The sequence below is a fragment of the Patiria miniata genome, unplaced genomic scaffold, assembly GCF_015706575.1.
Source record: "Patiria miniata isolate m_02_andy unplaced genomic scaffold, ASM1570657v1 HiC_scaffold_9, whole genome shotgun sequence".
NCBI classification, from domain to species: domain Eukaryota; kingdom Metazoa; phylum Echinodermata; class Asteroidea; order Valvatida; family Asterinidae; genus Patiria; species Patiria miniata.
In genome coordinates, this window is record NW_024037076.1 from 2,256,976 (window position 1) to 2,279,913 (window position 22,938).

General features: G+C 41.5%; 2 protein-coding genes across 2 annotated transcripts; both read left to right on the plus strand.

Annotated features, from left to right (window-relative positions):
• The first annotated feature begins 752 nt into the window (after window positions 1-752).
• On the plus strand, window positions 753-8,957 carry LOC119720751. Its single transcript, XM_038190583.1, has 6 exons — window positions 753-1,305; window positions 5,156-5,204; window positions 5,734-5,954; window positions 6,516-6,671; window positions 6,893-7,183; window positions 7,407-8,957. Exons 1-6 carry the CDS (start codon window positions 1,213-1,215, stop codon window positions 7,587-7,589), a joined length of 993 nt encoding a protein of 330 aa, XP_038046511.1. The 5' UTR covers window positions 753-1,212; the 3' UTR covers window positions 7,590-8,957.
• Window positions 8,958-14,481: 5,524 nt separating this feature from the next.
• On the plus strand, window positions 14,482-20,752 carry LOC119720790. Its single transcript, XM_038190635.1, has 6 exons — window positions 14,482-14,799; window positions 16,298-16,343; window positions 17,291-17,514; window positions 17,959-18,114; window positions 18,657-18,950; window positions 19,491-20,752. Exons 1-6 carry the CDS (start codon window positions 14,701-14,703, stop codon window positions 19,671-19,673), a joined length of 1,002 nt encoding a protein of 333 aa, XP_038046563.1. The 5' UTR covers window positions 14,482-14,700; the 3' UTR covers window positions 19,674-20,752.
• The last annotated feature ends 2,186 nt before the right edge of the window (window positions 20,753-22,938 follow it).

Genomic DNA, 22,938 nt, shown 5'->3' on the forward strand with positions numbered 1-22,938 from the left:
CTGGGCCCAACAAACAAAACCAGGCAGGATAATGTAATTTTTTTTTGCGAGACAGAGGCGGCTCTTTTGAAAACAGAAAAAAAAGGTGCGTCGTTGCAGGTTTAATGTCAACCTCCATCAGCCCCACGCAAACAAATTGGGCAAAAGTGGAAGGAAAAAGGGTGCGTGGGAAGCACACGGAAACAAGTAGCCGACCGACTTAGAATTTAAACCAAATACATCTAATTTAAATATTTCCGAAAACGACACTCGTCAAGCGGAAACTTGAGTTATTGAATTCAGTAAAGTTCATTTTTAACGTATTGTCCCTTCATTTAGTCAAAAAACGATTTTCACGTGAGATTTCGCCCAATTTCCAACTTTTTCCGACTTTTTCTGGACCCTCTTTTCGGCTGGTTCCACAGGGCCATCCTGTATTCCTCTTTGCAGTGGCGTAGCTACGGGGGGGGGGGGGGGGGCCGTGGGCGCCCCCCCCCAGTCGCCCCCCCCCCCCCCCGAGATGTTGAGTTTCTAAAAAAAAATATCATTGATCTACATGACGCCCCGCCATGAAATTGAAATGTTCCAGCCCCCCCCCCCCCCCCCCCCCAGCGCCCCCACTGAAAAAGTCTTGGCTACGCCACTGCCTCTTTGCCCCGGACTCACTGAGTCACGTGACCAGCACGTGATGAGTCATGCTTTAGTAGTCCCAAAGACCAGACAGTAGTCCATGGAGTATGGGCTGGACTCGGTATTGTCAAAGTCAGGGTTTCTTTTCCCCCAGTGAGGCAGCTGCCCGAAATACTGCCTATCCCACACCGTGATTGGTGCACGTCAGTAGTAGACAACTACACGATCAAGTCACGTTGGCCGCTCAACCACGTTCAAAGTCGCTGGCATGCTGGTACCCGCCCACAGCTAACCCACTCATTGTGGACTCCTTTGTCACGAGAATTCATGGAATTAGAGGCGCACACCCCCGCATCTAGAGACCCTCCCTTCTGATTGGTTGAAAGTAAAAACACTAGACCCACGTCACGTGGATATCGACCAATGGCCTAGCAGGGAAGTCACGCTTTGCAGTCACCCCAGGGGCGGAGTTAAGAAAGCCAGAGGCTTTAAAAGAGGGGGGCCTCGACCAGTTTGATCAGTCTGCACCTTCGAGCTTCAACCTCCGATAACTTTTCAGACGAATTTCTTCCGAGAGGGAAAGCCACCAACTACTTCGCCAAGATGAACAAGCTTAGTGTGTTTGTCGTTTGTTGCCTGTTCCTGCAGCTGGCGTCTGGGTTGTCACTCAGTCGACATGAATCCACTCGTTCTAAGGTAAGCTAAACCTGATTAATTCTTTACACCACTTTTTTATGCCCCACATAATATTATTAACAACCTTGATGACAAATGCTGTATTTTACTCAGTTTTGCTGGCCCTACAGAACCAGTCTAATGCAGTCCCCGTTCTACAGTTGCATCGACCCAATTCAAGCCCAATTGAAACAGATCTAGCTTTATGGTAAAATCGGTAGTATAGTTGAACAGCGCCCTCTGTTATTGTATGTCTTGGACCAGGCAACTGTATCACAAGCGATCCTGTATAAAAAAGTTACTCTCAAATCCGTGTCCATATTCCGTTCCAAACATCACAAAATCTACCAAGTTCAGGGCCAAATAACATGTCAGCCGTCATCACTGGGGTTTCTCAAACAAAAATTAAATCATCGTCTAGTCCTTTATCTTTCCATTTCCTTTCAATATTTGGTGGGTAAGCCGATTATATTTCTAAACAAGCTAATTTACCCGATCATAGATCGGGTAGGGCGTATTTTTGGGTTGGGGTTGAAAGTGTGGGGAGTTAAATGTAAATGGGGGATTTAGTTGAGAAGACATGTAGCTATAGAAAAGCAATTTACGGTGACGCGATCTGAGGCAATTTCTGACCACGTACGATAGTAAAACAAAAGATCATCTTTTAAACATCATTTTCGAGTTTGGAGTCATTGAATCAGCTGTTCTGATTAAAAGAATATTATAGTAGGCTACAATTTTTATTCGGGGAAGAAAAAGTGGGGGTAGGGAACCAAACGATATTGCCCGCTTTAAAATGTTGGGGTGGGGGTCCCCCGTCCCCCACCGATTGACGCCGCGCCCATGATAATTATGTACCATGGCATGTATAACTGTCTGTAAATTTTCCCGTTGGTCTGTTAAATTGCATTTTGTGAGGCAGTCGCGTTTGTTAATGTGGGAAAACTGAGTTGAAAGACTTACCGTATAGTACACAGGCGAAGGCTGATTGTACTGTTTTGACAATAAATCATAATGGAATAAAACGTGAAGGTGGCATTTGCAATAAAAATGTTGAGTGTGTTACCATAAAATTACATAGTCTGAATCATGGAGGAAGGTCATTATGAAGGTACAGTATTGGACTCTTCAACAAACGTAAACTTGAACTTCTTACAATTTGCGAGACCTGCGAGGAAAAAGTCGATTTAACTATTTTATTCAAGTTGGCATGGTTCAACCATAATATAAGCAAGGCCAAACAGCCAACAACCGCCAATATTATTATTTATGCACTCTTCGTTATTCCAACCCAACATAGTTCAAAGACCACAATATTTGAAGCAATGCATCGATCCCTCGTTGATTTCCCCGATCATAGATCGGGTAGGGCGTAGAGTTGGGGATGAAAATGTGGGGAGATGAATGTAACTGGGGGATTTAGTTGAGAAGACATGCAGTTATAGAAAAGCAATTTCTGTGGTGCGATCTGAGGCAATTTCTGACCACTAACAATTATGTACCATGGCAACAGTCTGTAAATGTTCCCGTTCTGTTAAATTGGCATTTTGTGAGGTAGTGGCATTTGTGGGAAAACGTACTTGAAAGGCTTGCCGTAGTACACAGGCGAAGGCTGATTAAGAAGGTCATAATTAAGTTTCAGTATATTGGACTCTTCAACAAACGTAAACTTGAACGTCTTACAATTTGCGAGACTGTCTGCGAGGAACTTGTCGAGTCAACTGTTATTCAACTTGGGGCAACCATCTATATAAGAGCAAATTTTACTCGGCCTCCGAGAAATGTTTGCTCCTGAAACGATCTGAGACCGCGGTCTTTCGCGACGCCAAAATCGCTCCACGTCCGTGGAAAAATGTGGAGGGTGTCTTCCGCCGGATCGGACACATTTTCGTTGATTTTGTGTGTGACTGCGTTTAAGATCTCGATGTTTGAAGCAATGCATCGATCCTTCGTTGATCCCAGACAGGCCCCCGAAATTATAACGCAACACTGTGGCGGGCAGCGAACTCACAACGCTCAGCCTTGGTGGAAGCATGGAGCTGTATTAACACACGATGGAAGCAACAGAGCACTATACACGTCACTCACATGCTTGTGCTTCAAATCATGCAAATAGCGACCTCGTTTCCAGGGTGTGGAGCAGGCTGCAGTACGCGTTGCCATTGAGAGCTTTGCATAGCCCGGAAATACTACGCAGTGTAGACTTTCGATTGGTCAGACCGCGCATATGAAAGAATAGGGGCACTTGGTGGCCACGCACCATGGAGAAAACATATTTTACCAAGGTCACCCCATAACACAATTTGGTGAACGCTTTTGCAGAACGGCTGAGTAGAACACGTAAACGGAACCCCTACGTTGACCTCGCTGACCTCGCACAGTCTAGACACGCAGAGAAGCCAGCACAGGGGGCGGCCAGGCAGTCAACGTGAAAGCGCACACGACGGCAAATTCCTGCGAAAAACGCAGTCACGAAAAATCGACGAAAAGGATCGCCGGTCCGTACGGGAAAATCAGGACGACCCGAAGTGTCCGACCCGGCGGAAGACACCCTCCGTATTTTTCCACGGACGTGGAGCGATTTTCGCGCAGCGGGAGCCCGCGGTCTCGATCCTTTCAGGAGCAAACATCGTCTCGGGGGCGAGTAAACTTCTCTCTTATATATATAGATATTCACACCAAAAAAAAACTACCCCACCCCCCAAAAAGGTGATACTTTCCAAGCCTGCACGCGGCCATTTTACACAATTACACCCTTTTTCAAGCCAAACGGGCTTCTTTAAAAAAAAAGAGAGGGGGGAGGGGCACTTTTCATGCTAATGACTCACGTAGAAATACTCACTTAGTTCTCTGTACCCCTACACTTACCGACTCGCCTCACTGACTTGCCCAAGCCTCACTTTGGACCTAAAATCCAACTCAAATGACCATCTATTTTCAATATTCATAATGCAATTTCCCCCCTAGTTGTTAGTGACTTTTTGGTGTATAGGGCATATGCTAATGCAGATTTCCATATTCATGAGCTCAACTGTGATGTCACTCATGGCACATAACCAAGGCGATGCAGCTGCATCAATATACCTCATTTACCAGGAAGCCATTTTTGATCGTGTTCCTTGAATGTACTGTTTACATTGTAAACTGTTGAATGGGATGGTGCCAGACTATTTATGTTTATTCACAAATTTTAAGTTATTCATCAGAGCATACTTTTTCATAGTTTTCATTTCTATTTGCAAGTTGCAAAGCTGTGAAAGAACAAGCTGCTCGAAATAAAAATGTATAGTTGACCATCCTTTTTCACAGTGTTTAATTATTCGATTTGCTTTCCTTTTTGATGAAATTTCAACTTATATGATTCCTTTCCAAGACAAAAACCCAACTTGTCTACTGCAGTTGTCTGCAAATCTCTCAAGAAAATAATGCCTCTGTACTCTGTGTTGCTTCCGCGAGTAGACTGGTTTCCGGTCGCTACATTATCGAGGCTGAAATAATTTGAAAGGTGTGCAGGGGCGGATCCAGGAATTTGTGCGGGGGGGGGGGGTCAGGCCCGAAAGATACGGATAATAGCCCCTGCAGAATGTCATCTTTTTTATTATTACTATAATTCTTATAAATTATTTTCGTGTCAGAGCAGAGGGTGTTTCGACCCCCCAAAACCCCCACTCTGGATCCGCGCCTGGTGTGAAACATCTTCCAAGTTAAACGTGGGTCGATTTTTTTGTTCGTTTGATGTCTCATTCAAAATGGAATAAATAATGTATTGCAAGAAAAAAATTACTGACTGCCATTAAACCTTTTTGGGGTGAAACTCTGAAATCTCGCACTGAAATTCAAATATTGTGTGTTGGTGTTAATTTTGCTTCAGTTTGACGACTTGCTGCAGAAGTTAATAGGCGGGCGTAGAACAGGGCAACGTAAGTTTGTTTCTTTGTTTCTTTGTGAAATTCGGATTTTTTGATAAATCATAGATTTTCTTTGCAGATTTTAGGTTTTAAAGTTCAGTCCAGGCTTTCACACTTCATTGCAAATGTTTAAACCTATCGATTTTATTGGCCTAAAACCTTGCTTAATTGTTTAAGTGAAGATGGGGCTGGTTCCGAATCTGCCAGAACTGGTTTCAATCAAAATAAAAGAATTAACAACGTGATGAAGTTTCAGCTCAGTGAATGCTGTATATTCCGAGAAAACACTGTTTTAGGATGTCGATTTCAATTCAAAAGTTGCCGAGTCATGTTTAAATTGCGCCCGAATTCAGCGTCCGGGACACGTTCTCATTCAGCCGATTGCAGCTACGCGATGTAACACACTGAACCGACGAATTATTAGCAACGCACTACAAAATGTCCCCGTTTCCATTGTTTTTTTTTTTCTTCTCATTTTGCAATTTGTGTTGGTGTAGTGTAACAATGAACCCATAAACTATGCCTTGCCTTTGTTTTTCAGCCACTACACAGGCCGGACAGCTCTATGTACCGGCGATTATCCGGTACAGCACCACCAAGACTGAGACCCTGGCCGAGGACGAGGAGACGTGGTTCATTGGGGAGCTGTGCGGCAATGCCATGGGGAAGGCCGTGAACGTCACCATGAAACTCGATCACAACCCAGGCTGGGATCCCGTCAAGGGCATCGTGAATTACGAGGTTGTCGACTCCAAATATCAGGTAAGATGTTTTGCAATCGACCAATCCACCACGTACGCTCTACCCTATAGGCCGTGGGCCAAAGCCTGTAACGTGCAGTTTTGTCTTAACTTTTAGTGGCAACTTAATTTCTCGGTTATAAGTAGTTTGGAACATGTTAATTGATATTTTACAATGTGCACATCACATCGGTTGCACAAATTAGAAATAAAGGGGACTGTTTCCCCAATGTAACTTGTACCACATGAGGGCGATCGCGATGCATCGCTGCCATTGCGTACCAGCCTCGCATCCATGGGCGCGTGCGCGTTCCTCCATCAACCCCTGGCCGTGGGGAATAATGTAAACGGCGACGCTGACTGGCTAAAACAGAGCGTACTGCACGCGTACTTCGAGGTCTGCGCGCTAAAGTGGGTGGAGAGAAGCAATGAGTGACAAAGTGTTTGCCCAAGGGCACACGCCCCATTACCCCAGGCTGGACTCGAACCCACAACCTGCAGAATTACTGAATGTTAATTCCCATTCTTGAATGTTAATTCCCATTTGTTTGTTTGTTTGTTTACTTGTTCGTGTGTTTAATAGGATGGAGTGTTGTGTACGAACAAGGATAGCAACGGCTATCCAACCCCGTATTGTCTGGTCGACCATTGGCCCAACCAGTATGACATCATCATCCTTGCTAAGGCTGGCCCTGTCTCCGGAATCGCCTTTGGCGTAGACGCAGAGTTCTTTGAGCCGGTAAACAAACAAACAAAAGAATTTTGCCCGTTCAAATGTTTTTCTTTGAGCAGTCATGTTTTCTTTCAATAATTGATCAACTAACTAAAATGTCTGATGTGTTTTTTATTATAATAATTTATCAACTCAAACATCTTCAACTCACGGCTACGACTGCCCTTAATCTTTGTTTTGTTTTGTTGTTGTTGCTCTTCTTTTAATCAATTATCTTCTGTATACAGGACAGCCTGAATGCACTTCAAATCAAGGCTAACGTGCCAAACCATCCGCTTCCCAAGACCGTGAGCATCAAGGGATTCAATCCCCAAGAACTTTCGCCTGTCCCGATCCCCCTGACCGAGTCGGTGTCCGTCTATCCGTCCGTCTCCCTGAGCTATCAGCAGGAGGCCATGATCCAGTATACCTGGTGCAGCAACTCCGAAACTCACGCGTTCACCGCCGAGTCCACCGTCACGTCTGCGGACGGCGAGAGCACCTACACGCAGTACATCTGCGAGAAACTGCCCTGTGACGTAAGTGTGACGTAGAAACAACATTTTACGTGTGGTCGATCACTGTATCAAAGTCACCCTACTTACGTGTTTGTCAAGACAGCAAAGTCACAATTCTGAAATCTCATTGGTTCCTTTGCGTTTTCACGGTACCGCCGCAATAGGCCCGTGGAGCATTGCTCATAAAAAGCGCCCTCTTTTGCCAATGGGGAGTAATCTCTTTTGTTTTGTTTTCATTGTGCAGGTTGGTTTGAACAACATTGCTCATAATGGCGAGCAGCTGACTAGCAACGTCATCATGACTGATCCCATGGCATACAAAACTCTGTACATTGTGGTCGTCAACTGGGGAGGTGCGTACGACGAGGAGGCACAGGCTTACGTCGGCAATTTCCTGTACAATGCCAATCAAGTGAAAATCATTTAAACCTAAAACAGCCGTCGTGTTCGACACTGTGCGGGCAAAAGCGATAAAACGCGATAGTCACGTGACCAATATGAGTTTTTAAGTTTTTGGGTAAAGGGTACTAGGGTACTATTCTATGACATTTATTCATTTGCGTCGCATGTAGACTTTTTGGGGTGTCGCTTTTTTTCTTATACTTTGAAATCATTCGGCGAAATGAGACAAGATCCGCTCAACACACATTCTCAACGAAGACATTAATAACTGCATTTCAAACAATATGAGATACTAAACATTAAATCCTGGCATAGTTGATGTGGGAAACGAAATGATATAAAAATATCACATGAAACCGGAACTCAACAGAGCCCCATGCTTAGACCCAACAGATTTTCGTTCATTTCTTTTAAGTTTAGATTGTGTTTATCATTGTATACGCATATATTAGTTCTTAGTCGAACGAAGTATTTGATTAAAAAAAGTCGTTTAAAAAGTCGTTTGCATTACACACGTGCCAGGAAACCAACACTGATCTGGCATGGTATTCTGTTCTCTCTGGTTTTATCCAAGGCACAATATAGCTCTGCTACAACTTTCTGGAAAAACTACATCGTCCGACTTGAATGTCGGAATTGATACTATATTCAACAAAATTTTCGATTTGAAAACAAAGTCTAACTTCCACTACAATTTGTTTAAGTCATTGTGTTAGTTTTTTCTCTCTTTTTTTATCTATCGAAATGATACTACAACTAGATATTTTAGATATTTTCATATGATTTTTTTTCCGTTCAGTTCAACAAAGATGTTCTCTGTTTAGAATTACAAGTGGGACAGATATACGCAGAACGACCTAGTTTCGCCCCAATTCTTACCAGTCTGACCGGTGGGCTTTCCCACTTTTGACATAAATTTCCTCATAATTTAGATATTTTTTGGAGGCAGCTGTTTTGTAAAAAACGGGTATAGCCAATTTTCGTCTTCAACTGAAATATTTCAAAACCTACAAGAAAGAAATGAAATTGTGTATTAAACAATAACTTGACAATTAATGTGATCGATTTGCCAATGGACAAACTGTAAGGCGATTTATTCCATTGGGCAATTTTTATGTATCCTTTGTTTTTGTTTTATTTTTGTTTGTTTGGTTTTTTGTTTTGCTTGGTTTGGTTTGATTTCATGACTACTTTTGTTATTAATTTTGTTGTTCAGCCATTTCAGTCTATATTGGTCCGCTGTGTAAACACGTGAGAAACAGCTAAAATACTTCAAACCTATAGGCCTAGGCCCGTAAATGCTTTTGTTTTATTAGTAGTTTTTTTCTCGCAAAGTTTAATATGGTGTGCGGGGAATTTCTTTTAATGTAAATAAACTTTTAAATCAGCATAATTTTCTTTGTTATGGATTTTTTTTGGTTTGTGTTCTCCAAATGTATTGTTTTCATTTCTTTTTCACCATTGATTCTTCCCTATCTAGATAATAAGTGAACCGAATGAAGTAACACACCACTGAATTCCTTACATTTTTGCGCGGAAAAAAAATCGCCGCAACCTTGCCAAAATTTGGTCTTTTATGTTTAGTTTAACAAAGGACGGTGAGCAAATTAATTCCCATATATTTTTGGGGGGTATTTTTCTGTAAAATCACGACAGTAAACTCCGATAATACGCGAGGAATAACCCCCCCCCCCCCGACACTCGAAATAGACCCTCCCACTTTTAACTTAGTTTTCGGGCATAGGTACACGCATCACCGAGGCGGAAAAACACGATTCTGTAGAATACACAGACAACAAATACACTTCTAAACAAGGAACATTTTTGTCAAATTTGAGAAATGTAAAAAAAAAAAGCGAAGTTAAAAGCACAAGGCAAAATGGCGAAATACTTCTACCCAGCCCTGCCCCTGTCAAACAATTGACTTTCGCAGCCTAGTAAAGTTATTTACCTTAATACGCATCCGTGAAACATATCACGTGACTGAATTAATTAATGTAATGGGCTAGGGGGCGGGGCCTTGATGACCTCTGTAGAGTGGAGAAATTAACCTCCGGTAAGGGATGGACTGGACCGACAGTATAGTCAATAGCAACCTTTTAAGTCGCACCACTCTTTATTGCTTCCCTCCAATTACCAATTAGAGCATAACAAACAAATAAATATACACCCCATAAATCAGTATATAACGTAGTCGTATATAATTATAATCATTATACGCGCCAGCACCGCGCGAGTATTTAGTGAACGCGCGAGTGTTTAGCGAGCGCGGGATTATCTAGCGAGTATTATAACACCTCACCCACAGATTCTGTGTCTTGATTGGCCGAGAGCGAGTCACATGACACTTTCTATTTTTGCTATCTTTCTGTGCACGGCCAAAAGAACTATACCCGTAGCAACCAAAGTACTATACCATTAGCAACCAAAGTACTATTTCCACGGCGCGGTATTTGTGTGCAAATGCATTCTGGTGTGCGCGTTGCGCGTAGCGCGTATTGTTCCAAAAAAAGCGCGCCGCAGAGTTGGGTTCAAACATTTCGTAAAGGGGTAGTTTGGAAGAGAGAAATACATTTTCCACCAAGTTTGTATTGAAATTGAAGTTTATTTGAACTGTGTTCAGATTTAAATAATTAAAATATTAAAACCAAGCAGAATCTGTGGGTGAAATATTATAAAACAAATATTTAATGTTTTATCTCGTGATAAAGTAAAACTAGCCTCCCTCGGTGATCCATGGAGCATTCTATTTTCCCTTTCGCTTGTACCCCCCCCCCCCCCCCGCCCTGCAAGCTTTTCAACAAAAATAAAACATCTCTAAACTGGAATAAAAGAGTAATAAATCAGTCTTAACGGCCGTTTCAAACCTTGCAGAGTCATAACCGTGATGACGCGCAGGTCACAGGTCGCGCAAAATCCAACCAATCAAAGCGTGAATTCATCAGAGTATCCCAGCGTCCTGTTTGCAGGGCGGGGGGGGGGGGGGGGGTACGAGCGAAATTTTCCCTCGGCTTCGCCTCGGGAAAATAAAATGTCCATGGATCACTTTGGGAGGCTAGTTTTACTACACCACTCGAAGCATTCAAAATTTGTATACTAGTTACTTTCCAGCACTGTACCATGTGTACAGCGCGCGCACCGTAACGCGCTATACGTGCATGTACAAAAGTTACAAACAATAAAGTCGAAAAATTCAAAATACAGTCGCAAGGACATATCAAACACTCTAAAACCCTACTCACCCGGACACCAGGATCCGTGTGGACACCGAGGGGTGGGCAGACATTCCTAATGGTCAACAGGACCAGGCTGGAGTTTCAGAACTCAGGTTTTCTGACGTATTTGCCGCCCGAATAGTGTGCATCACATAGCCTTCAGCCATTGAATAAAAGGAAGGCCAGGACTCGACAAGATCCCGCGAACCAAATAACACGGTAGGCTAGTTTATATATCCGTGCGCGGTAAAATACACAAATATTTGTAGTTAATTAAACTAAATTGAATTTGTCATTAAATCAATATCAAAAAGATTCAAGATAATTTATAAAGCAATACTAGATAGTGATCCCCACCCAATTATGTAGAAATCAAATTATCTTTGGAAAAGTGGTTACAGAACTACGCAACAAAGTATCAAGGCAAAATAAACTGCAGTTGAAAGTGTACGAGCTGTATGGGGCAGGTCCCACATTAATATTCAAATTACTTCATAATTATTCAAAAACAATTTTCCAAAATTATACTTAATTGTTGTATCTAATGTTTGGAATCACTGGAGACACACACACACACGGTGCTCGGCTGACTGTTTATTCAACAACTGAATGGAGGTCAATCCGTGACCTGTGTTGTCATCAGGTACATATGTATGGAGTGCCTATGATACAATATTACAATCAATGAAATAAATTTCACTATTTTTCTGATTCATGGCTACGGAGCTTGTTTTTTTTAAAGGGAATTTAAGTCCGAGAACAATTCGGTACAAACCGACCCCATCCCCCTCTAAATCCCTCAGCATGAACCGGGTGATTTACATGGAGCTTAGTTACTTTTCACAGGAATAACCTAAGCACACTTGAACAGTAGTGGTTACCAGTTGCCAATTAAGCTGTTATAATCATGCAGTATTTTGACTGGTTTCCCGCTAGTTCATTCGCAGCCCCACTCCCTCCAGTACTATGTTCTGTACCCAATTTGTCACCGTTTTTTACGAAGAGCCACAGTACATGTGGATTTTGAAGGGAAAAAACGTTTTCGAGATTACCGCAAGAGAAGTTCCTCCAATTTTAAAACTGCAAAAAATACTTGCAGAACCTTTATGCAGTAAGAAAACGTTCACATGATTCTTTGAAAGGTAAACTTTTATGTAAACCCAGTAATTAGAATCAGCACAATAGTTAATTAGCCAAAATTAATTACTAAAGATGTGTGTCCCTTCGTGAAACCCAAAATCCTCGTTTCCTACATTTAGGCCCGTTCTGTTCAACGTGTTTTTCCATAGGGAAGGAGCGCGCATGTTACGCGCGAGCAACTGATAATGTGTGGCTCTTCGTGAACACGAAAATCTCACTTGACCTACTTTTACGCCTTTCCGTCCAATACGTTTTGTGCGCGTTCAAGGGGCACCTATGAGTTCGTGTCTCTTCGTGAAAACGCAAAATGCACTAATTGAGATGCCTGCCCCTTGCATCATTAATGTAATAAGGTGTTCCACGGTAATATGCGCCATCTTGCCGGCGGGGCAATTTTACACGCGTTGCTGTGTACGCATGACGGAAAACTTCCAAGTCATCATGCGGTTTACTCTATATCTATGGCGGTCATTCCAAAATGCGCCCGCGTCTAGCAACGCGTGCTCTTTTTGTCCCGCGAACAAGATGGCGCATATTACCGTGAAACTGCTTATTAAGAAATCATGTCTTGCTTACAGAAGCAGCTCAAAATGGTAAAGCACCATGTTTTAAAGCGAAATAGTGAGAAAATCTCGACATCGAAAAAATGGTAGTTCTCGACATTATGTGGCTATTTGTGAACACGAATGATCAACAGCATTACAGCAAGCAAACACAATAATGGCGTGGAGGTGCTGGTAGATTGATTCCTATTGTTTTTTTTACGTCACTAATTCAAGCAACATTTTCCTTCGAGGTTTATAGCTTTGAATTTGCTGTGCTTACTGCTTACGGTCTCCTTGGATCTATGGAAAAGACAAGGGCTCTGTCAAAATGCTAAGCAGCGGCATGAAATTGAGCCCTGATTGGGGGGGGGGAGGTTGGCGGTTGCCGCCCCTGTTTGGGGTGATACACCGCTGATCGTGGTATCGTGCGAGCAAAATCGTACCACCAAGGCCAGCGAGACAATCAAGACCGAGTCTACTGTCTGCAGCGATTAGGCCACTAACTCTCTTTAAAAACCCGTCTCTTCAATGTCACAAGTACCCATGATGGATGACAAATGGTGCATAGGTTAATGACTATCCCTGCTTTCAAGCATTTACCGCTCTACGTTTTTCATTTCAAAGTTGTCTTCTTTTTGTCAAAATGCGGGATTTTGGGAGCGCTGTGTGGGAGCAGCGGCCGTAGACCCTGGCGGATATTGTACGGTTTTCCATGAACGCTAACAATACATTAAAGTAATAAAAGAAAAAAATACATCAATAACACAAAAAAGGTAAAATAATACAGATTCCGAGCTCCAACTTTGAGGGGGGAAAAAAAATGTAGGGTGAGGGCATCAGTTAACTCAAGGCCACACGGATCTTTTTGCTTTATATCTGCAAATTTTCATATCTATATATATTGCGGTCATTTAGTTTTTGTATATTTTGTTTATTTCGTTTGAAGTGTAACCTTTGCTCAAAATCTTATAAGAAGGGCGCATAACAACAAACTTAAAGAAGTGTCAGCTCAGTGGATGGGGCCTACTCATGATACATTTTGAGGGAACAGGGAAAAAGTACGCGCATTTTTGGGGGTCTCGCAACCACCTTCAACGATTATTTTCTTCCAAACGATAGCATCTCAAGGTGGAATCGCATCACACGGTATTTGGTATCAGTCCTATCTTCACTTTGACCAAGGATTTTCTCGTTACATCGGTAGGTACGTTTCCGGGTAATTACAAAATGCTCCTGTGTTCTAAGCAGGCACATACGTTTCTGAAGATCACACAGCCGTGTGTTGGATTGTTAAGGAATACTTCCATGATATTAAACCCTATATGGAAACATGCATTCTGTGCCTTGCTGTTACTTGGGTCAATCTTGGTCAAGTGACCCATTGGCGTGTTAAAAGTATACCAGGGGAAGTGGAAGGAAACTGTGACCGTTTGTGACCTTTTTAAACAGCAGGAGAGTAGCCCAGGGTCCAACATTAAAAAACAGTTCAAGATTAAACTGAGATGTTAAAATTATAGGAAGGATGAAAGCAAGATTCTGGCAGAAACAGATCCGCTTTGCGGTCAGACTGGCTCCCCGTCCGTACATTATCTATACTGATTGTGGGGCGGGAACCAGCCCATCCTGCGAAAACAAAATTAGTAATTGTATGGCAGCCAATAATTCGAAATTGTAAAGTTTCAATTAAATAACTTGACATAGGCCGATTTTTTTTTGGTCGATGTGTCATTCAAAAGTAAAAAAAATAACTTTTGTATTGCTAGAAAAATAGCAATTTAGAAGCAGAATCTAATGTTCGAGATGAAACTCGAAAATAGCACGGGGATTGAATCTTTAGGCGGCACTCGGGAAGCGTTAACGTTGCCGCCGTACTTCTGGCCAAAGCACTGTCTGAAAACTAACCCTGAAAGTCGCGAAATGAATCGTACATCATCGACCGCCGTTTAGCCGCAAAAATCCTGCCCGTTCATTAACAACAACGTCCCCGTCTGCTTGTCACGAATTGACGCATGGCTTCCCAACCTTCATTCCGATCAGAAACTTTTGTGAGTGCACTAGTGAGGTATCGCGTTCACACGCTGTCGTCGCGTGGTGAGCACTCAATGGGCCATGCTTCAGTAGAGACCATGCCCTATGGTCTACACTCGCACTAGTCAAAGTCGGGTTTTTTTTGCCAGCGAGAATATAACACGCCGTGATTCGGTATACATTTTTGCAACTAAAGTAACGAAGAAAGATGAACCATTTTCGTGTGTTGGTCGTTTGTTGCCTGTTCCTGCAGCTGACGTTTGGGGTCTCACTCCCATTAAGTCGCCGCGAAGACACTCGTTCTAGGGTAAGCTAAACCTGATTAATAATTCAGCCCACTTCGACATGTTCGGATGAGGTCATGATGAGGTCACGATGAGGTCACTTACATGTTTATCTATAACACATCCCGGTATACTAGGTACATGTCAACTATTTGAAAATACAACTTAATCAGACCTATAAGCCTCAGAAAAATGCGGACACAGCTAAACAAAAATCTCAACGAAAACAAGAGCTCTTTTCGGTTGATTTGCTGAAACAGATAACTAGAAAAAACCGAAACTTCGGCAAAAATGAGAGGGCCCACGTAATAGAATATTTTGAGGAACCATTTCATGTAATAGAATATTTTTGTGCAACCATTCAAACACAGGCACATTTTGTGCCTAATTTAAGTTCATTTTCAATGTTCATATTGCCATTTTTCTAGGGTGTTTTTATGTGTGACTTTTTGGTGTTTATGATGATAAAAGCTTCCATATTCATTAGCTAAACTATGGTGCAATTCAAGGCAGATAACCTCAGCGATACAGATGCACCAACAGTCACAAGAATTTTGGAATTTTTTGTTATGGTAATTTTCTATTATATTTTTTAGATTCATTGATGTTTCAGTACATGACAGTAAGTTAAAAGAGCAAACATAATGTACAAACTTAATAAATATATTCAATGACACCCCTTCGGGAAATGCTGAATCCGCCATGTTAAATCTTACCCTTTTTAATTCTTAAATTGTTTATTTTTAGATTTGCAAACCTGTACTGATGTTAATCTTGCACTATTAATAATCAAGATGAAAAGTAGTATCATTAAGCGTTGTTTTCAATTTATTATTTTGCAATTTTTCCGAATTTGAGTCGTATTTTTATAGATCCGTTTAACTATGATAATTGACAGATTGATTTAACATTTTTTTTATATAAATGCTGCCTCATAAATCGCCAATCTTTTTTTTCCGAAATAAAAGTTTCCACAAAATGCAAGAATTTACACTAATTTAATATTCAGATAACTGAATAGCAGTCAAATAATTTCCAGCAAGTTAGCAGTCCTTTGAAATTAAAGGGCCATGTAATGTAATTTTAAATGCAATCCTTGAAATGCACCCAGTTTGTGCCCCATTTAATCTTTTTTTCAATCTTCGTTTTGCCACTTTCAAGGGTATTTTGATGCCTTTTTTGTTGTATGCATATTCATGAGCAAAATTGCCATTCCGGGCAGAGACCTTAATGTTATAGCTATTTCAGGACAAAACGATATTTAGATAATTTTAGCTAGAATTTTAGATAATTTGCTGTTGTAAATTTTATTTTTCGATTCTGAAATAATTCGAAATGTAAGAAACCAAAAAAAAAAATCGTCCAAAACGTGGGTCGAGTTTTGTTTTCGTTCGGTGTCATGTCTCTTTCAAAATGGAATAAATTGTTTACTGCTAGAAAAAAATACGATTTACAAATCTTTTTGTGGTGAAACTCTGAAATCTCACACTGAAATATTTTGTTTTGTTTATTTTGCTTCAGTTTGACGACTTGCGGCAGAAGTTAGGCGTGCCTAAAACAGGGCGGTGTAAGTTTTTCTCTTGGTTTATAGTTGTTTTCAGTATTCCGGTAAAAAAAAAAATAATAACCACAAAAGACATTTGTGGGTAATTTAAAATTCTTAATAGATTTTGTTTTAATCAGATTTTAGTAACTTTCCGAGTTGTAAAACTAAGTCTAAGCATTCAAACTTCAGAGCAAAATTTTAAACCTATCGATTATATTGGCCTAAAATCTTGCTTATAACGATAAAGTGAAGATACGCTAGCTCCGAATCTGCCAGGAGAAATGGTTTTGATCGAAAGATAGTTTTAAAATGTTCCCCGCTGAAAAAAACATCCCGATTTCCCTTTTTTCCCATTTTCAAATTCATGTTGGCATTTGTGTAGAATGTAACAAGTGCGAGTGCAAAACTCTTGCCAAAAAAAATGCGATGCGATGGCACATATGAAACACCATCCTTTTTTGGTCAATTTGGGGGACATTTCCTCCTTCTGGATACCGTCCAACCACAACACAAAGAACCACGTGACTATAACATTACTGTACATAATTTTGCCTCCATTTACAAACTTTTCAAAAACATCTTTCCGAATTGTTACAAACAACTTTTGGTATGTATTACATTTTAATTTCCAAACAATTTTGGTTATGTAGTTTATTTGAACATTTCAATTTGGTACTTATATTTTATGGGAAACTAAGGGGGCTTATTTTGGTAAATTTTCGGACACAGACATTATATGCAAAATAAACACGCATGCGCATTGATCGAAACAAAATCAGCGTTCCGAAAACTTTTCTCAAGAGGGCATGTACTGACGACGGCATGGCATTTAGTCAATTAGTCAATTATTTTTGGTCAATATTTTTGGTCGATTTTCGAGGACAGACAGACCGACCGACTGACCACCAAAACATGTAACAAAAAGAAGCTCCTGCCAGAGCTTAACAAATTAAATATATTTTTTCCAGCCACTACAGTTTCCGAGCAGCTGACAGTACCGACGATTATCCGGTACAGTACCTTCCATATAGAAGGCTTGGCCCAGGACGAGGAAACGTGGTTTGTTGCGAAGCTGTGCGGCGGCAACACCGTGGGGAAAGCAATCAACGTTACCATGGTCCTGAACAACAACCTGGGTTGGGAGCCAGTCAAAGGCGTCGTTAATTTCGCAGTTATCGACTCCTTCTTCCAGGTAAAACTGTTTTGCAATAATCCACTAAAAGCTTTGTTGCCAACGTGTGCTGTGGGCGGGGCCTACTTGATCGGTTTCGAACCCACAACCTTCAGAATTACCGACCACAAGTTCAATGCTCCAAACCACAAGGCCAAGGCACTGAGCTCTCCGTGCTCAATAAAAATTACAATAATTGTGTGCTGTGGGCGGGGCCTACTGGATCAATCTATTGGCAAAAAATGAGCGTCCCTTTTGTTTTTCCAACTGAGCCCGGGCACACGCATCGCAACCCCAGGCTGGTTTCGAACCCACAACCTTCAGAATTACCGACCACAAGTTCAATGCTCCAAACCACAAGGCCAAGGCCATGGCACTGAAGTCACAGTGCTCAGTAAAAAATACACTAATTTATCTTAAATGTTAAATCCTACTTCTATTTTTACTACATGCATTCCGTGTCAGGGTGGCGTGTTGTGCACGAACAAGGATAGCAACGGCGATGCAACCCCACATTGCCTGATAGAATCTTGGCCCAACGAGCATAACATCATCATCCTTGCTAAGGCTGGCCCTGTCTCCGGAATCGCCTTGAGCTTAGCGGTAGAGATCTTTGAGCAGGTAATCACGGCAACAACAGCCATTATTACTTCCGCCAAGGAGGTTATGTTTTCATCGGATTTGTTTGTTGGTTGGTTGGTTTGTCTGTTAACAAGATAACTCAAAAAGCTATGGACGGATTTGCATGCAAATTGTTTTAGGGGTGGTCCTTGGTACAAGTACACAACTTGATTAGATTTTGGAAGTGATCCGGATCTGGGTCTGGATGCAGGACATTTTTTTTTAGGATTCTTTACCCTGTTGTATGTGCGAATATGCTATGTGTAGAGACCATGAACCTCTGTGTGCAACTGAGCAGCTTCGTGTGCGTGGCACGGAATTTGTTAGCCTTGGCGGAGGTTTGCGCTCTCTGAGTGCTTTTTAGTTTGTTGGGGTGTTTGTCGGGGGTGTTAGTCTGTTGGGGTTTTGGGGTGGTTGTTTGTTTGTTTGGTTGTTTATTGGGTATTTGTTTGTTTGTTTGTTGGGCTGTTGGGGGTGTTTGCTTGTTACTTTGTTTGTTTGTTACTCTGTTTTCCTTTAAATAATGTCTTTTCCATCTACAGGGCAGCCCAGCTGCACTTCAGGTCAAAGCTAACATACCGAGCCGTGCATTGCCCACGATCCTGAGCCTGATGAAGGGATTCGATCCCCTATCACTTCCTCCATACCCAATCCCCCTGACCGAGACGGTGTCCGTCTTCCCGGCGGTCTCCCTGGCCTATCAGCAGCAGGCCATCATCAAATTCTCCATGTGCAGCAACACGGAGGCTCACGTGTTCTCGGTCTCGTCCACCGTCACGTCTGCGGACGGCGAGAGCAGCTTCGCCCAGTACATCTGCGACACATTGCCGTGTGACGTAAGACCACCATTCAACATTTGGTCGCCCATTATATCAATGTGGTCGCCCTACTCACATGTTTATAAAAACAGCAAATTCTGAAATGTAATTGGTTGCTTTGCATCTTGACGGTACCGCCCACTTGCATTCCGATTGGCTAATACTTTTTAGGCAAATTCACGCGTCGCGCGGAATGCAGTTCCCTCGTATATTGGGCAGGGGCGTATACGTCATAGGTCATAACACAAAAGTAGAGAGCAAATTGTTTTTAGTCCGTATTTTTAGACAAACATGAAGCCTACATGGTCAAAGGCATAACAATGAAACTAATATTTGGATTGTGCCTCACCAAGATGAAACAAAATTCGCTTTCTTTATAGTGCCATCTACCGCCTCCGCTGCAGCTTGGCTGCACTTTCAAATGAGTACAGTCTGCGCGTTAGGGAAACATAAAAATTCAGTCTGACCCGGACCTAAGACTACTCCAGTGTATTGCTCAAAAAGCGCCCTCTCTTGCCAATGGGAAGTAATCTGTTGGTTTTTTTTCTCCTTGTGTAGGTCGGTTTGAACAACATCGCTCATAATGGCGAACAACAGGCCAGCAACGTCATCGCGACTGACCCAATAGTAAACAGTGATCTGTATGTTGTGGTCGTCAACTGGGGAGGTGCGTACGACGAAGACTCAGAAACGTACGTCGGCAATTTCATGTACCATGCAAAACAAGACAAAATCGCGTAAACATACAACAGCCGTCGTGTCGCGGGCAAAACAAATTGCCGATTACTATTGAACCAAATTTGACAAATTTTTAAGTTGAAAACAAACTCTAACTTCCACTGCAAGTTTTATTTTCTAAGTGTTAGTTTCTTTCTTTTGTATCTATTAGAATGATACTATCGTAGATATTTTAGATATTTTCATGTGATTTTTCTTCCGTTTAACAAAGATTTTCCATTTTTAGCATTAGAAGTGAAATAAAGAATTATTTTGGGCCCAATTCTTACCACTCTAATTATTTGGTTATGCAACTTTAGAATTAAGTTTCCTATTTTTTTTTTTTTTTAGGGGGCAGCTGTTTTGTTACCAGACGATAGGTAAAAAAAATCGGGTATCGACATATTTTCTTCAACTGAAATATTTCAAGACTTACAAAAAAGACATGAAATTGTGTATTAAACAATAACTTTACAATATTGTGATCGATATGCCAATTTAATACCGGCAAGTGAGCAATGGACAAAACTGTACGGCGATTTATTCCACTTAGCCAATTGGTTTACATCCTTTGTTTTTGTTGTGTTTTTTATTATTTGTTTGTTTCTTTTTGTTTGGCTCGGTTTGGTTTGATTTAATGACTCAATTTTGTTTTTAAGATTGTTCTTCGTCCATTTTAGTCTATTTTGGTCCGCTGTGCACACGCGTAAGAACAGCTAAATGACTTCTAGCATTTAGACCCGAAAACGTTTTTGTTTTATTATCTTTTTTTCTCGTAAAGTATAAGGGTGAACCGTGAACTTCTTTTGAAGTAGTAAACTTTTAAAACAGTATAATTTTCCTTGTTGTGGAGTTTTTTGGTCTTTGTGCTCCGATGGTAATGTTAGTGTTTGTGTTTGTGTGTGTGTGTTCGTTCGTTTGTTTGTTTGTTTTTTGTTACTCATTGATTCTTCCCGTATCTAGTGAACCGAATTATTAAAGTAACATCACACCACTAAATTTCGGGAAGAAGTACTTACATTTAAGCGGGATAAAAGCACCGAAACGCTGCAAATAAGTGGTCTAATATTTCTGTGTTTTCAAGATTTTGTCAGCAAAGCAATTCCCTGAGCAATCGGGAGGGGGGGGGGTGATCTATAGCTCTCAGGAAACGGGGGTGGGGGGGAGGAGTTGATTATAAATAGGGGTTGAGTGAATGCTTTCTATTGGTGGGTCCGGGGGCATGCCCCAGAATTTGTTTTGAAAATCTACAATGCTTCCCCTGCATAAGGCAATTAATTTGAGAATAAATTTAGCAACTTTAGCATATTCCATTCATTGTTTTTGGTCCCATTTCCTTATAGCTTCATAACTTAGTCAACGGCTGAGCGGGGGTGGGGGTGTCAACCCCCAACCCTTATGGCATTATCTTCTTTCTTTTTGTCCTGTACAAGTTCCACAGTAAGCTCTGATTACAGAGACCTGTACCAGAGAAATCACCTCCCCCATGTCCTTATTAATTTTACACGTTTGCTGAAAATGTCTAAAATTCATCGCTATCTGATGTTTTAGAGCTGGTAGCCATGGTGTTATATAGACGGCAAATCCGGAGATTCCACATACAATCAGTCAACAATAATGTTGACCGTCTGTGGGGATTCAGGCAAGAACTCTTCTTCTTTATTAAGGCTCTCCAATGTCATAAGTATGCATGATTGATGAGCAATAGTGCATAGGGTTACTGACTATCCTGGCTTTCAAATATTTACCACTTTAAGTTCTTTCTTTTCAAAGTTGACTGCTTTTTTTCAGGAGTGGGATTTGGGGAGCTCTCGGTGGGTGCAGCGGCAATAGAGCCTGTCGGATATTGTACGTTTTTCCAAGAATGCTAACAATACATTAAAAGAAAAATAAATGATAGAAAAGGTAAAAAAAAAAAAAAAGGATGCTTAACCCCAACTTGAAAGAAAAATGGCGGAGAGCAGTTAATCAAGGCCACGGCTCGAGCCTTGTTTAATTCTCAGCTCTGCACATTTTCATAGTTAAAAGATACATCATAAATACTTTTCGTGCATTGTTTCGTTTGAAGCAAAACATTGCTCATAATCTTTAATAAGAAGGCCAAGGGAAGGGTATATAACAACTATAACCTGTTGAAGTTTCAGCTCAGTGGATACTGCATATTTAAAGAGAATACGTAGAGAAAATGTACGCACAATTATTGGGGTCTCGCTACCACATTCACTGATTAATTTCTTCCCAACGATACCATCTCAATGGGGAATCGCATCACATGCTATTTGGTATCAGTCCTATCTTCACTTTGACCAAGGGTTTTCTCGTTAAGGTAAAAACAAGGTTCCAGGTAATAACACCATGTTCCTATGTGTTCTAAGCAGGCACATACGTTTAAGATCGATGATGTTTATGCATGGGATGGGTACGGAATAGTCTTCCATAATATTAATGTAGACGATTTTGAAATTTTGTTGGTTAACTTTCGCGGTTGGCTTAGTCTATCCCCTTGCACAGCAAAATATAAGAGCAGCCTCGGCGATTGATGAGGCAAAACAAGACTGCGTCTTGACCTCCAGATTCTGGCCATTCAGCGGGCGCCTTCTATCGGGTCTTCGGTTTACAAAACCATGTTAGCAAATTGACCAATCAACAGCTTAGTCCACGTTTCTGATTGAAATGTCGTCATAATTTCTAACTCCGATTGGCTGGCTCGCGGGGTCGCATAAAGTGCAACAGACAAGATACATTGTCATATCTGCCGCATCATCAATGAGGACTTTCATTGCAAAAACAAACTTTTTGATGGCGCGTCGTGTGCGATAAAATAATGATTGACTCCTCGGCCTGTAAGAACCACGCACCTTGTTGAAACATCAAAAAGCGGCGGTGCCTTTTGAAGTTCCAATCGACGGCGCGTCAATAATGGTCGAGCTACGCAAGGCAGCACATTGGCGGCGATGATGGCTTTAAGTCAACCGAAAATGAACTAACCGATTTAATTACTGTCTGCCGTTTTGTAAAATACCCAAATCGTCGGCACGACACAAAGCTGTTTTTTTTTATAAAAAAAATACAAAACAATTTAACTCACCGTCACTCCACATCAGACACAACAGAAAATCATTTCAAATGGGCTGCTCCCTCATCCTAACACAAAACAAAATCAATCAATAAAAAAAACATCAAAAACACCCGAAAAACAATTTCTTAACAACATATCCAATTCAAAGGAGCTGCACCCCGTGGTAACACAATGCATCAGGTAGCAGGCAATATTGTAATCGTCCCTCTT

Bases quoted from the DNA above. Each gene is read 5' to 3' on its own strand.
- LOC119720790 (XM_038190635.1), top strand. From the start codon at position 14,701: ATGAACCATTTTCGTGTGTTGGTCGTTTGTTGCCTGTTCCTGCAGCTG. The intron at 14,800-16,297 runs GTAAGCTAAACC...ATTTTGCTTCAG, and splicing joins GCGAAGACACTCGTTCTAGG to TTTGACGACTTGCGGCAGAA. The intron at 16,344-17,290 runs GTAAGTTTTTCT...TATTTTTTCCAG, and splicing joins CGTGCCTAAAACAGGGCGGT to CCACTACAGTTTCCGAGCAG.
- LOC119720751 (XM_038190583.1), top strand. From the start codon at position 1,213: ATGAACAAGCTTAGTGTGTTTGTCGTTTGTTGCCTGTTCCTGCAGCTG. The intron at 5,955-6,515 runs GTAAGATGTTTT...TGTGTTTAATAG, and splicing joins TTGTCGACTCCAAATATCAG to GATGGAGTGTTGTGTACGAA. The intron at 7,184-7,406 runs GTAAGTGTGACG...TTCATTGTGCAG, and splicing joins GCGAGAAACTGCCCTGTGAC to GTTGGTTTGAACAACATTGC.